Genomic DNA, 12,530 nt, shown 5'->3' on the forward strand with positions numbered 1-12,530 from the left:
ACCAATTTGCCATTTTTTAAAATGTATTATTATTATTATTATTATTATTATTTCACACCATACAATTTTATGCATTTATAATTGCATTTAATGTTGCGGAACACAACAATAATAATTTAGATATGCCACTATTAAAATAAAATTGTACAGTATAACTTTCAAACGTGAAAGTATTTATCATCTTAATCATTCCACAGCAATACACTGATGAGTCAGCTTTAAAATATTCTATGTCGAAACATAAACTTGGTTATTCTTTGTTGGTAGACACACGGACAATGTCTATTATCAAAACAGAAAGTATTCTCACGACAAGAATGAGAACAATCACGTTTGACAGCTGCATATTTCAGCATTGATTTCCTGTTATGGTGTCTATATAGATACCCAGTGATACAATTCTCAGATACACTGCTGCACAGACGTCCTGCAGACACAATAAAAGTGGTCTACGTACTGGTAAGCTTTATTAATTTTAGCTTTAGTATTTTTTATTGCGTCTATATATATATATATATATATATATATATATATATATATATATATATATATATATATATATATATATATATATATATATATATATAAAACATTCAATTCAATTCAATTTTATTTGTATAGCGCTTTTTACAATAGACATTGTCTCAAAGCAGATTTACAGAAATATCAACATGGTATACAGATATTAAAGGTGCGAATTTATCCCAACTGAGCAAGCCACTGAGTGGTGACGGTGGCAAGGAAAAACTCCCTAAGATGTAACATCAGGCTTTTGTGAAGAATTCTCAGTTTTTTTTATTATCTTTAACATTTTTCCTGTTTATGGAGAAAAAGGAATGTGCATTCATAGTACAGCTTCCACATATTCCACTCAGTGCCTTAAATGATGCTTTGTCCTTGCACTCTCTTGCATTTTAGTAGAAAAGATGAAAATGTCTGTAGAAAAATATCATGCATTTAAAAGGAAATATCTACACACACACACACACACACACACACACACACACACACACACACACACACACACAAAACAACAACAACAACAACAACAAACAAACAAACAAAAAAAATCCAGACATTTAAAAATAAATGTCTGTTTGGTTAGGTTACAATGCAGCTACAATTTCGAGTACATAAAGACGCAAAGCAAATGAAAATTTTCTGTTTTATATAAAAGATGGACAGATTTAGTGCTGAAATATGCAACATTACTTCTAAAAAGGTTTTTTACTGCTGTTTTTAAAATGTTATTAAAATCGTAAAGGATATTGTTATTTGAATAGAATTGTCTTTTTATTAATTACATATATATTTAAGGCTCAATTTTGTTGTGCATGCAACAACAACAACATAATTTAATCACGGATAAATGGTAACAATGGGTGTGCATTTTTTAAACTTTTCCCTTGAGTTTCTCTTTATTTGGCTACGGCAGATTAAAAGGTAATGAAATGGCTAATATTCCTACAGCTATGCAAAAAAGTCAATATTTATGCACTAAAAATGAGGCAAACCTGAGTGCTTTTATTACATGGCACTCGTTTGGGTTATTATCAAAATGTTTGTGCAAATATCAGAAGCAAAATGTGTTCTTGTGTGTATTTTCTCCTGTGAGAGAGAGAATATGTCTGTTAATGTCTTTTTTTCTCAGATTCGCAGATTCACTGTTCTTCATGGGGTGTCTACTTGTGTGTTTGGCCGTCCTGCTCTTTATGAGTAAGTCTTAAGTTTAAAAACATCCGTTGACCAGGGCCGATTGTATCTTGTCAATCAAAAGAGAGCGGGAAAACACATGACGAATGTGACAAAACTGCAGTTTGTAATCTCTGTAACCTCTTCACCACTAGAATTTTACACTGGATGTAAATTTTACGATGCTGTCCCCTCGCCCTCGTGCTGAATTAAAGGGCCAGTACACCGTTGAAAGATTTAAATGAAGATGAGTTGACAAAAAAGTATATATTGCACAGAAAAATATATATGGAGAAAAGTATATTTCATATCAAATTAATGTTAATATATAAAAAGTTTTAATATCATCAAAAAAAGATTTATATTAGGCCTATATATTACCAGTTTGATGTTAATGATGAAGTAGAAATGCTTGTGTTTGTGGAGAGTGAATGTGAGACTAACAGGAGGTTTTTAAAAAAAAAAAAAATCAGTCAATGTTAATATGAATTTATAACATTCAATAAGTTTAGAAATCTTACTTTAATCTTCAGAATTTAGATCATGTGTTAATGTTAATTTGAGTAATGTTTTCTGTACATGAGACCAGTTACTGTGGAACATCTTGTTGAAATGGAGAGAATAAAGTTTTTATTTGCATTTCTTTCAAAATTCTTTTAAATTAATCATTATGAATATATAAGAAGGCATAAAAGGCAGAACTATCAGTATCGGTTATCAGTATCGGCTGATAGCACTTATCGATTATCGGTACCGGCTGAGAAATTTAGTATCTATAGTACTTTAGCATCAATAATACACCCACACACATACACACACACACACACATACACACACTATATATATATATATATATATATATATATATATATATATATATATATATATATATATATATATATATAGTATGAGCCTACATAATATTTCACAAATGAATACAAGCCATTCTACAAATCTTTGAGCAAATAAAAGATCCAATCTATACAAACACATAAGTCTCTGTTATGTTTGTCAGAAACATGACTTCATTTTTCTTTGCTTGATTTTCTCACAAATGCAGCTGAGCAACTTCCAAACCGGCAGATAGCACTATCAGTCAATTTACACTAGTCTCCCGGGCAAAACATTACAACAAGCATTACATTACACCACAATAGAGTGCAGTAAATAGTTTATTTGGTTAAACACCTGAAATAAGGTCTATGATTAGCACAAGCTCAAAATAGCTTCATGTTTTATTCTATGACATAAAATACATAAAATGGTGATTATAGTAGGCTTCAAACTACATAAAAAATGTTCATTTGTGAAGATTACCTTGAACAAAACATGTAAGAATCATAAAATTTTTAATCCAGAGGAAAAATCTATTGGCTTTTTGTCGAGGAAACCAGGGTGATGCTAACTTCTGGGTTGACCTACAAAAATACATCTTCTCTGCAGCACTCAATTATAAGTTAATGTATATTGTGATGGACATGTTGATATAATTTCCCCTCCTTTCTTTTTCACTTGGTTTATTTGATTTTTTTCTTCAAATAGACAGATTAAAAAGAAGATAAATGAAACTGTTCCTTACTGTTGGCCCAGTATGTGCTGTATGTACTGATTGGTTGCCAGGTAGACTTCTGTGAAGGTGAGGGTCCCTTGGGATCAATGGCTGCTTGTAGTGCTACTAGTTCTTCAGGGCTCAATAGGTTGTCAGCTGTGGGAACAATGATAATTATATGTTGTGGGTCAGTCGGAAGCACACAATCCTCCCAGTCAAGCTCCTGAAGGTACAGTTTGTAAACAGAAGCAGAACGTTTTAAAATGGATTAATCATTTAATGTGCATCAAATCATACATGCTTCCAAAACACTGTAACACCAGTGACCCTTTGAGTTGAGTTTCTGGTTTATAGGGGAGTTGACAAGATACTTTAAATGTAATGAAATGTTGTTTTCATGTTTATATTCTGTCCACAAAAACATGCTGTCATCAAGTTATTTCAGACTTGTGTAGTAACTTGTAGCCATCTTGGAATTATGCAAGTGTGCAATTAAAGAGAATCTGAAAGCTTTAAATAAAGTAAGCACAATTAATTAAACTTAGAGTACAGCTGTCTCCCACAGCAAAGAGAATTGTAAAAACCTGTACCATGAACTTTATGCATGCTCAGTTTGTAAAAAAAAATTAAGAAGGTGCTACACGGCAGCACATTAAGACTACTGCAGTTAATTAAAATGTAGCCTTTCTCTAGTGGTAACTAGAGCTGCAACAACTAATCGATAATAATCGATTATGAAAATCGTTGTCAACGAATCTCATTATGGATTAGTCGGTCTGCGCGGCACGGGGCATGTTTACTCATTACGTTACTTCTGTTCTGAAAACACGCTTCGGAGAGTAAAAACTAAATTTGTGTCCCAAATGAAGTACTGTACACTTACACTGTGGACGGAGAACTCTACCATCTATTGTATGTATTTTAGAAAGGTAATATCATCTCAAATGGAACACTAGCGGGTTTTTTACTAACTGGAATTATAATCCGCTTCCTAGTCGACGGCGCTTGACGTCACACGCACGTAATACAACACTGCTAGCTTTAGCCTCAGAGTCACCGACACTGACCTTCTTCAGTTTACTTTCTGTAAGTGTTATCTTTTATTCCCAACATGACCACAGTCCTCATCAGACGGAGGCATAATCCTCACGTGATTGAGGAAGAAAGTGTGCGACCTCCTAAGTCCTCTAAGGCAGGGGTGCATTTTATATTAAACACCGCCGAGAAGATTTATAAACTTTATAAAGAAGAGTTTCTGCAGCACGGAATTATGACAGTGATGCAGTCGCGAGTTGCTTAAAAGGTTTCATTGAATTCCAGTTTATTGTCATTATGTGCTGTATTTGCACGCTTGTAGTGTAAATTCTGTTGTTTATTATAACGGAAGTGATGTATTAGTAACGAGCCCACGTTACTCCTCACGCATGATGCAGACGCGGTGATACCGAGTGTAGCGCGAATAAGATCTGTAATGTCTAAAACATTATGATGAAAAGTAAAATAATATGTCTAAAAGCAGCGAGTAACAGAAACCACAAGGTGCAGTGAAACGGAGTTTTTATTATTAATTTAGGACTGGCATTTAATGCAGTGCGTTTTGTGCATCCATAAAAAATAATGCTATATATATATATATATATATATATATATATATATATATATATATATATATATATATATATATATATATATATCAGGGGTGTCCAAACTTTTTTAGTGAGGGCCAAATACAGAAAAATAAGCAAAGGGCCGGGCCACACACTAGAGGTGAAATATTGACACATGAATACGAACAAACAGTTTAGGGTTTAAAATTTAAAATGAATAAAGAACTGTTTAATATTAAAGTAAAAAGTGTGGCATGAATTAAATACAATGTCAGCTGTGTGTGTTTGCAAAGAGTCAGGTTAATAACTGGAACTGCACTGCCCGTGCACTGGAACGAACAGGCCTGTAGGTGGCACGGGGGTCGTAACAGTGTGTCTATTTCTAACTCACCTATAATGTGAAGAACATTGCACTCAGTGGGAGCAGTGATGCTGTCCTTTGGATTGAAGGATGGCTGAAATGTCAGGAGAAAGTTTGGTGGTTGAGACACGAAGGACTTCACAGAGATGGCTTCAGCCATTCTGGTTCTCAATCTGCTTTTGTTCTGATTTAACAGAGAAAATGCTTGTTCACAGATGTATGTTGAGCCGAACAGGCTCATCATTCTTTTTGCGTGGCGTCTCATCAGAGGAAACTTGGCACTATCCAAACTCTGATAGAAGTCAAAGAGGGAGAGAAGCTGATGTTGACTCTTCAGAGAATCATCGCATTGCATTTCAATCAGTTCTAACTGCAGACTCTCTTCCACTTCTTCTGCATCCACCAGGAAGGGGGTCGAGAACAGCTTGATTTGTTTTTCAATGACAGAAAAATCTTGGAAACGCTGGTTGAATTCTGTAACGAGAGATGCAATCACAGACACATATTTCTCCTTTTTAGCAGAAAGGTCGGCCTTTGGAAAAGCAGACTTGATTTCAGACAGCGCAGGGAAGTGTGCAGCATTAAAGCTTCGTAGTTGCGTCTCAAACAGGCAGAGCTTTACACAGAAGGCTTTCATGTGCGCATACAGGTGTGGCACCAGCTGTTCTTTGCCTTGTAGGTTCTTGTTCAGTGTATTCAGATGATGAGTAAGATCAACTAAAAATGCCAGGTCGGCTAGCCACAGAGGGTCACTCGGTTCATGAAGAGGTCGGCCCTTTTCTTTCATAAACTGATCGATTTCTGATCTCATCGAATAAAACCGCTGCAGCACATAGCCGCGGCTCAGCCAGCGCACCTCAGAGTGGTAGAATACATCCCCGTATTCAGCATCCACTTCAGAAAGGAAAGCTTGAAATTCTCTGTGGTACAGTCCTCTAGCTCGAATTATGTTGACAGTTTTTACAACAGTGTTCATCACATCGCCCAGCTGGACAGTCTTGGCACACAGTGCTTCTTGGTGGATTATACAGTGCATCCTAAAAGCCTCACCTCCGCTCTCTTTTACCTTGGCGCACACCATCGATGCCATTCCTTTACGATCGCCCGTCATGGCCGGAGCTCCATCCGTTGTTACTCCACAGAGCTTGTCCCATTTAAGCCCCATCTTTTCAACTGCCTCTGACACAGCTTCAAAAATATCTCTACCCGTCGTTGTGCCTTTTAGGCTTATCATATCAAGCAGCTCCTCAGTACATCAAAAATTATCATCTACTCCCCGCAAAAAAATCAACAGCTGCACAGTGTCTTTAGCATCTGTGCTCTCATCGCATGCTATCGAGTAAAAATCAAAAGCAAAAGCTTTGTCTCTCAGCTGAAGTTTCAAGTTAGCTGACAAGTCCTCGATTCTTCGCACCACTGTATTTCTGGATAAGCTCACGTTGTTGAAATCCTGCACTTGCCCCGGGCACATTATTTCTGTGACTTTGATGAGGCACTGCTTTATGAAACCACCGTCTGAGAACGGTTTGCCGTGCTGGGCACTAAGTTTAGCGACTTCATAGCTTGCTGTTGTGGCGTTTTCCTGTATTATGTTAGCACGAAAAAAAAACTGTTGTTGAGCTTGCAGGCTAGCTGCCATTTGCTTGACTTTCTGTGTTCGTTCGTCACCGGTGTAAGATGTGTAGCTCTGATGTTTGGTTTCATAGTGCCGACGGACATTATAGTCTTTCATCACAGCAACATCTTCATTGCAAATCAAACAGACACACTTTCCATTGATTTCTTTGAAAAAATATTCATTTTCCTACCGTGTTTGAAATCTTCTACACTCACTTGCTATTTTTCGTTTTTTGGGTGCTGCCATTTATGGTGACTCGCGGTAAAAGTTTTTCTTTGCTTAATTTTGTTTAGTAGCGGTAACGGTTGAGAAGCACCGTTTCCGTGGCTGGCTCCATCTAGTGTTGAAACTGAGAAGTGCAACAGAGTCGAGTGTAAGCTTCTTGTGTGGGCCATATTCAATTATATTTTCAGAATTTGCCACGGGCCAATAAAAACTGGACCGCGGGCCGCAGTTGGCCTGCGGGCCGTAGTTTGGACACCCCTGATATATATATATATATATATATATATATATATATATATATATATATATATATATATATATATATATATATATATATATATATATATATATAGATAGATAGATAGATAGATAGATAGATAGATAGATAGATAGATATTTATTAGGGATGCACCGAAATGAAAATTCTTGGTCGAAGCCGAAACCAAACATAATGAAAAACTTGGCCGAAAGCCGAAGGCCGAATACCGAACATGTTTTTTCGCGTTTTTTCCATTTATTTTGGCATTTTTTCACCATTGCATAAATTAAATAGTCAAAATGTGCTTTTTACTATTTTGTCTTGCTTTTCAAAGAAAAAATCAATTACAAAAACTACAATTTCAAAATATTTATTTAACACTGAACTTTTTTTTTTTTCATTCCAGCAGACATAGGCTACCAACAAGGCACAATATAACTTTAAATAAATAAATGAGTAAAATAAAAATATTTTTATGTGGTCATCTTTGAGCCCCTTGAATAGCCGATGGTAGGCCTATAACTGACTGCTGAAAGAATGGAACACTCTGTAACCTACAACAAAACAGTGCATGTAATGTAATGTGTGCTTCTCCACAGGAGACTAGTGTAAATTGACATCTGTTGGTTTGGAAGAGGAAGTTGCTCAGCTGCATTTGTGAGAAAATCTGCGCCAGATTTGCACCAGAATCTGTTTGCTTTGAGTTTTCCTTTGCAAAGCAGATTGTGTTTGTTTGCGAAACGGTAGATTTATTTGTTTTGGCACAAATTTATCTACATACATGTGTCCCCTGGATGAGCTGCACATGGTGAGGCATGTTGCTCAATGCAGCACTTTAGCCCTGATGGAGGTGGGAACATAGAGTCTACTTAGAGGCCCTCCACCTGGGTCAGGCCCACCAGTGCCCAAGAGTACCTACCAGCCCACAACTGCCTTAATCATGGCTGGATTCATGCTCAGAAGCGCCTTGAAAAGTGACTGACTGAGCATTGAAAAGTGATTTCTCCAATTTAACATAGACATGATTCTCTTGGAGAAACTGGATAACACTCCTGACAAACTATATATTCATCCACTGACTGACTATAAATGAGAATGTCATCTAGAGAGACAAACACATAGCAGTCAAAGGCCTCCCTCAGGACCTGTTGATGTAACACTGGAAGGCAGCCAGTGCATTCATCAACCCAAAGGCCATCATAAGGTACTCATTATGGCCTGACAGAAAAATTCCATTCATTACCTCTCTAAACCTGGATGAGATTGTAGGAACTGCGCAGTTCCAGGTTGGTAAAAACAGAAGCCAGCTGCCATGCGTCAAGGTGGAGGACATGAGGGGTAAAGGGTAACAGACCCAAGACTTGTCAGGGCTACACAGAGGAGGGTGAGGAAGCTCTGGCATGGGGATTGGAAGCCTAAAAACAGATACCCTGTCCTGGGGCTCCCAGACTACTACTGACCGTGTCAACTAGTCCACATGGGAGTTGTTTCTCTGCAGCCAGCGGAACGTCAGCGCCAACTGCAGATCAGTGGCACTAGTAAGGAACAGGGTGATTGGCTCAGAATACTGCCCAATTTGGAGTGTGAGGTTTTGGTTCTGTTGGGAGACCAGCAAAGGCTGAAGAGATCACCCATCGATAGTTGATAAGTGTAGCAGATGCTCCAGGAGAACAAGTGGTAGCTTAAGTGTTCTGGCCCAGGCAGCATCAATAAAATATTGCATCAATAAAACATTGTGGAACACCCCAGCAGCTTGAGAAGACAATGGTGGGGCCTGAATGACTGAACAACCTGCAGCAGTTCCTTGCAGCTGAGATGATATCTGCTCATGCCTTCTGATAGCAGTAACCTGGTTAGTTATAGAACATTTTCCTTGCTCTGTTGAGTCCATGATGTTAACACAATCTTTCTGTAATGTGATGACTCACTCTATGTTGGAATCGAACTCATGCCCCTGTGTTTGGGAAACCTCAAACTTGCAACCTCTGGATTGAGAAGCAAGCAGGTTACCAGTATGCCATGGGCAGGGGTGCAATCATAAATGGCTTAAAAGGTATGCAGCCTGACACCTGCCTTATGGCAAATAAAGCCAAAACCAGGGGAACTCATAAAAACAAAAACCAAGAAGAAAATAACAGCACAAACTTAACCAGGAAGTGTTTAAATTAGGAGCATTTGGGGGAAAACCCAGACTGCTTGCCACAAGTAGCCAGGCGGACAGGTGTACCTCTTTGCTCCTGATTACTTCAGCGGTGTACTGTGCCTCCCTCTGGTAGCTAAAGACAGTCTAGCTGAAGATGCACCCAGACTGGGCTGTCATATAAAAATGTGCAAAAGCAGTGTTAAATAGTTTTACAGGTGTTGCATTTCTGCATCTCCATTCCCACCAACTGGGGTTCTGGACAGGGCAGTACATTTTGACAATTCTGTTCACATTTGCGATTACAAATAAGTTGGTGCATTGATAAACATTCACTTGCACCTGTGTAATCAAAAGTTGTTTTTTTAATCAGCACCTGAGGCTGGGGGTGAGTGACAGCCACTCCTATGGTGAGGCCAAAGGGAAAGCGACAACTACAGCAAGGCCAGAGGGGAAGCAACAACTACAGTGAGGTTGGGAGGGAGTGATGACTATAGTAAGGCCAGGGTGGAAGCAATGACTACAGCAAGGCCGTGGGGAAGTGACGATCACGGCGAGGACAGAGGGGAGTGTGATGACTGTGGCAAGGCCAGGGGGGAGCGATGACTAAGGTGAGGTCAGTGGGGAGCAACAGTGACGGTAAAACAAGGAGGTGGAGCAACATCCTCAGCTCAGCAAGTGGGAGGTACAACATCCTTAGCTGAGAAAAGGGGAGTAATGATGTCCTCAGCAAGGCACGGAAGCAGTGAGACATCCCAAGACGAGCAAGTAGGCAGAGTGAGGTCCTTAGCAGTACAAGGACGCAGAGCGATGTCCTCAGCGGAATAGGGAAACGGAGCAACATCCTCAGCAGAGCAGGAAGGCTGAGCAACATCCTCAGCAGAACAGGAAAGTGGAGCAACATCCTCAGCAGAACACAGAAGCGGAGCAACATTCTCAGCGGACCATAGAAATGAAGCCATGTCCTCAGCAGAAAACAGAAGCCAAGCAGAATCCCCAGCGGAAGACAGAAGCAAAGCATTGTCCTCAGCGGAGCACGAAAGCCGAGTGAGGTCCTCAGCAGGGAAGGGTAGGGGCGGTGTTCTCAGTGGAATCAGGGTGGGAGGGAAACAAAGAGTCTCCTTCTAGGCTTGTGCACTCTCCTCATACCATCTATCCCACTTAGTCCAAATGTCCCTCCAGCTGGTGAGCAGCACAGCCCATGGTAGTAGTGGTTTGGGGAGTCCATGGGACCTATCTGCTGAAATACCAATCAGAGCCTACAACTAAGAAATCAGTTGAGTTCTTAAATGATGCTCTTTTCACATGGCACAAAGGCCTCCTTAAAAGTGAGGAAAAGGTAATTCATGAATATTCCTATTCCTTCATCAATTCATTCATCTCTCTCATTCTCTCTCTCTTTCTAATATTAGGTGGAACGGCAACAGGACAAACTACTACAACATCAGAAAGCATGTGTATGTATAAATGTGCAAACATTGCATCCACCCATTATATCATCCATCAACATATGAGATTGGATACATTTTTAAATACACACCAATATATTTCATAATAATTGGTACAATGTAGAGGGGAATCATTCATTTGTATTGTTCTTTCTCCCTCTCTGCTCTTCTCTGTATCTTCCTTGAAATGACAAGTCCCATACATAATACAAGGTAAAGCTTCACTGACAGTGTGTATGAACATTACTTCCCCTTTTAATATCCACAGAGACATTTATAATATTGTGGAGATAATCATAATTTTGTCTTATTAAAGCTGCTGAATGTAAGATTTAAAAAAGCTGCCCTCTCTGGTAGAACAATGCAATTGTACAATACTACTGGAAAATAACAATATTTTATTTGGGTCTCCATACCTTCTCCACAAACCTCATACTACACACTATATAGAATGCTTAAATATTAACAATTATATAATGGCAATCAAAAATTTTCAATCCACATTGCAAATCAGGTTTATTATCAAAACTTGCAGATTTTCAGTTGTTTGCAATGAACAAATCAAACAACAGCAATTGAAATGGTTCAATACAACGAATGCTTGAGGTGGTTTCACCAAATTAAAGTGAAAATGCAACTTATAATGACTTCTCCAGTCTCAAAATTATTCAACCCCTTCATTGCAAGCATCTTTAGTACTCAGTAGAGCACAATTTTGCTGTTATATCCTGCTGCAAACAAGATGAAGAGCTTCTGGCAGCATTCCTTAAGAATCTTATCCCATTCCTCATGAGCGATGGCCAGTTGTGAAATGTTTACAGTGCATCCGGAAAGTATTCCCAGCGCATCACTTTTTCCACATTTTGTTATGTTACAGCCTTATTCCAAAATGGATTAAATTCATTATTTTCCTCAAAATGCTACAAACAATACCCCATAATGACAACGTGAAAGAAGTTTGTTTGAAATCTTTGCAAATTTATTAAAAATAAAAAACAAAAAAAGCACATGTACATAAATATTCACAGTCTTTGCCATGACACTCAAAATTGAGCTCGGGTGCATCCTGTTTCCACTGATCATCCTTGAGACAACTTGACTGGAGTCCACCTGTGGTAAATTCAGTTGATTGGACATGATAAAAAAAAAAAAATTCACTTACTGTGAAAAAAATTTTTTACTTACTGTTTGTCTACAGTACATATAAACATGTGAACATTACCTCCACACATTATATTGTCCTTAATCATATGCGATCTGATACATTGTTAAATACACACCAATATATGTCATAATAATTGGAACAGTGTACAGATGAATCATTCATTTGTATTGTTCTCTCTCTCTCTCTCTCTCTCTCTCTCTCTCTCTCTCTCTCTCTCTCTCTCTCTCTCTCTCTCTCTCTCTCTCTCTCTCTCTCTCATACAGATACATCAACATCAACACCAGGTAAAGTTTCACTTACTGTGTGTTTACAGTTTATATAAACATGTGAACATTACGTCCACACATTATATTGTCCTTAATCATATGCGATTTGATACATTGTTAAATACACACCAATATATTTCATAATAATTGGAACAGTGTACAGATGAACCATTCATTTGTATTGTTCTTTCTCTCTCTCT

General features: G+C 38.2%; 1 protein-coding gene and 1 long non-coding RNA gene across 5 annotated transcripts in view; one reads left to right on the forward strand and one right to left on the reverse strand.

Annotated features, from left to right (window-relative positions):
• The first annotated feature begins 368 nt into the window (after positions 1-368).
• Positions 369-12,530, forward strand: part of LOC128634646 (uncharacterized) — a 15,886-nt gene continuing 3,724 nt past the window's right edge. For 3 of the 4 annotated variants that reach the window (XR_008397789.1, XR_008397791.1, XR_008397790.1), the window contains exons 1-5: positions 369-459; positions 1,652-1,716; positions 10,864-10,908; positions 11,095-11,112; positions 12,328-12,348. This is a non-coding gene — a long non-coding RNA (uncharacterized LOC128634646). The remainder of the gene's footprint in view (positions 460-1,651; positions 1,717-10,863; positions 10,909-11,094; positions 11,113-12,327; positions 12,349-12,530) is intronic. The other variant, XR_008397792.1, reaches the window with a different exon arrangement.
• LOC128634645 (general transcription factor II-I repeat domain-containing protein 2-like) lies at positions 2,598-6,716 on the reverse strand. Its single transcript, XM_053685424.1, has 2 exons — positions 5,240-6,716; positions 2,598-3,397 (listed from the first exon to the last, which is right to left on the reverse strand). The coding sequence occupies exons 1-2, from the start codon at positions 6,441-6,443 to the stop codon at positions 3,240-3,242; spliced, it is 1,362 nt and encodes a 453-aa protein (XP_053541399.1). The 5' UTR covers positions 6,444-6,716; the 3' UTR covers positions 2,598-3,239.

The sequence above is a fragment of the Ictalurus punctatus genome, chromosome 13 (genome assembly GCF_001660625.3).
Source record: "Ictalurus punctatus breed USDA103 chromosome 13, Coco_2.0, whole genome shotgun sequence".
Taxonomy (NCBI): domain Eukaryota; kingdom Metazoa; phylum Chordata; class Actinopteri; order Siluriformes; family Ictaluridae; genus Ictalurus; species Ictalurus punctatus.

Coding starts and splice junctions, on each gene's coding strand:
- LOC128634645 (XM_053685424.1), bottom strand. CDS start 6,443: ATGATAAGCCTAAAAGGCACAACGACGGGTAGAGATATTTTTGAAGCT. Junction 3,398..5,239: donor CAATGTTCTTCACATTATAG/GTGAGTTAGAAA, acceptor TTGTTCCCACAG/CTGACAACCTATTGAGCCCT.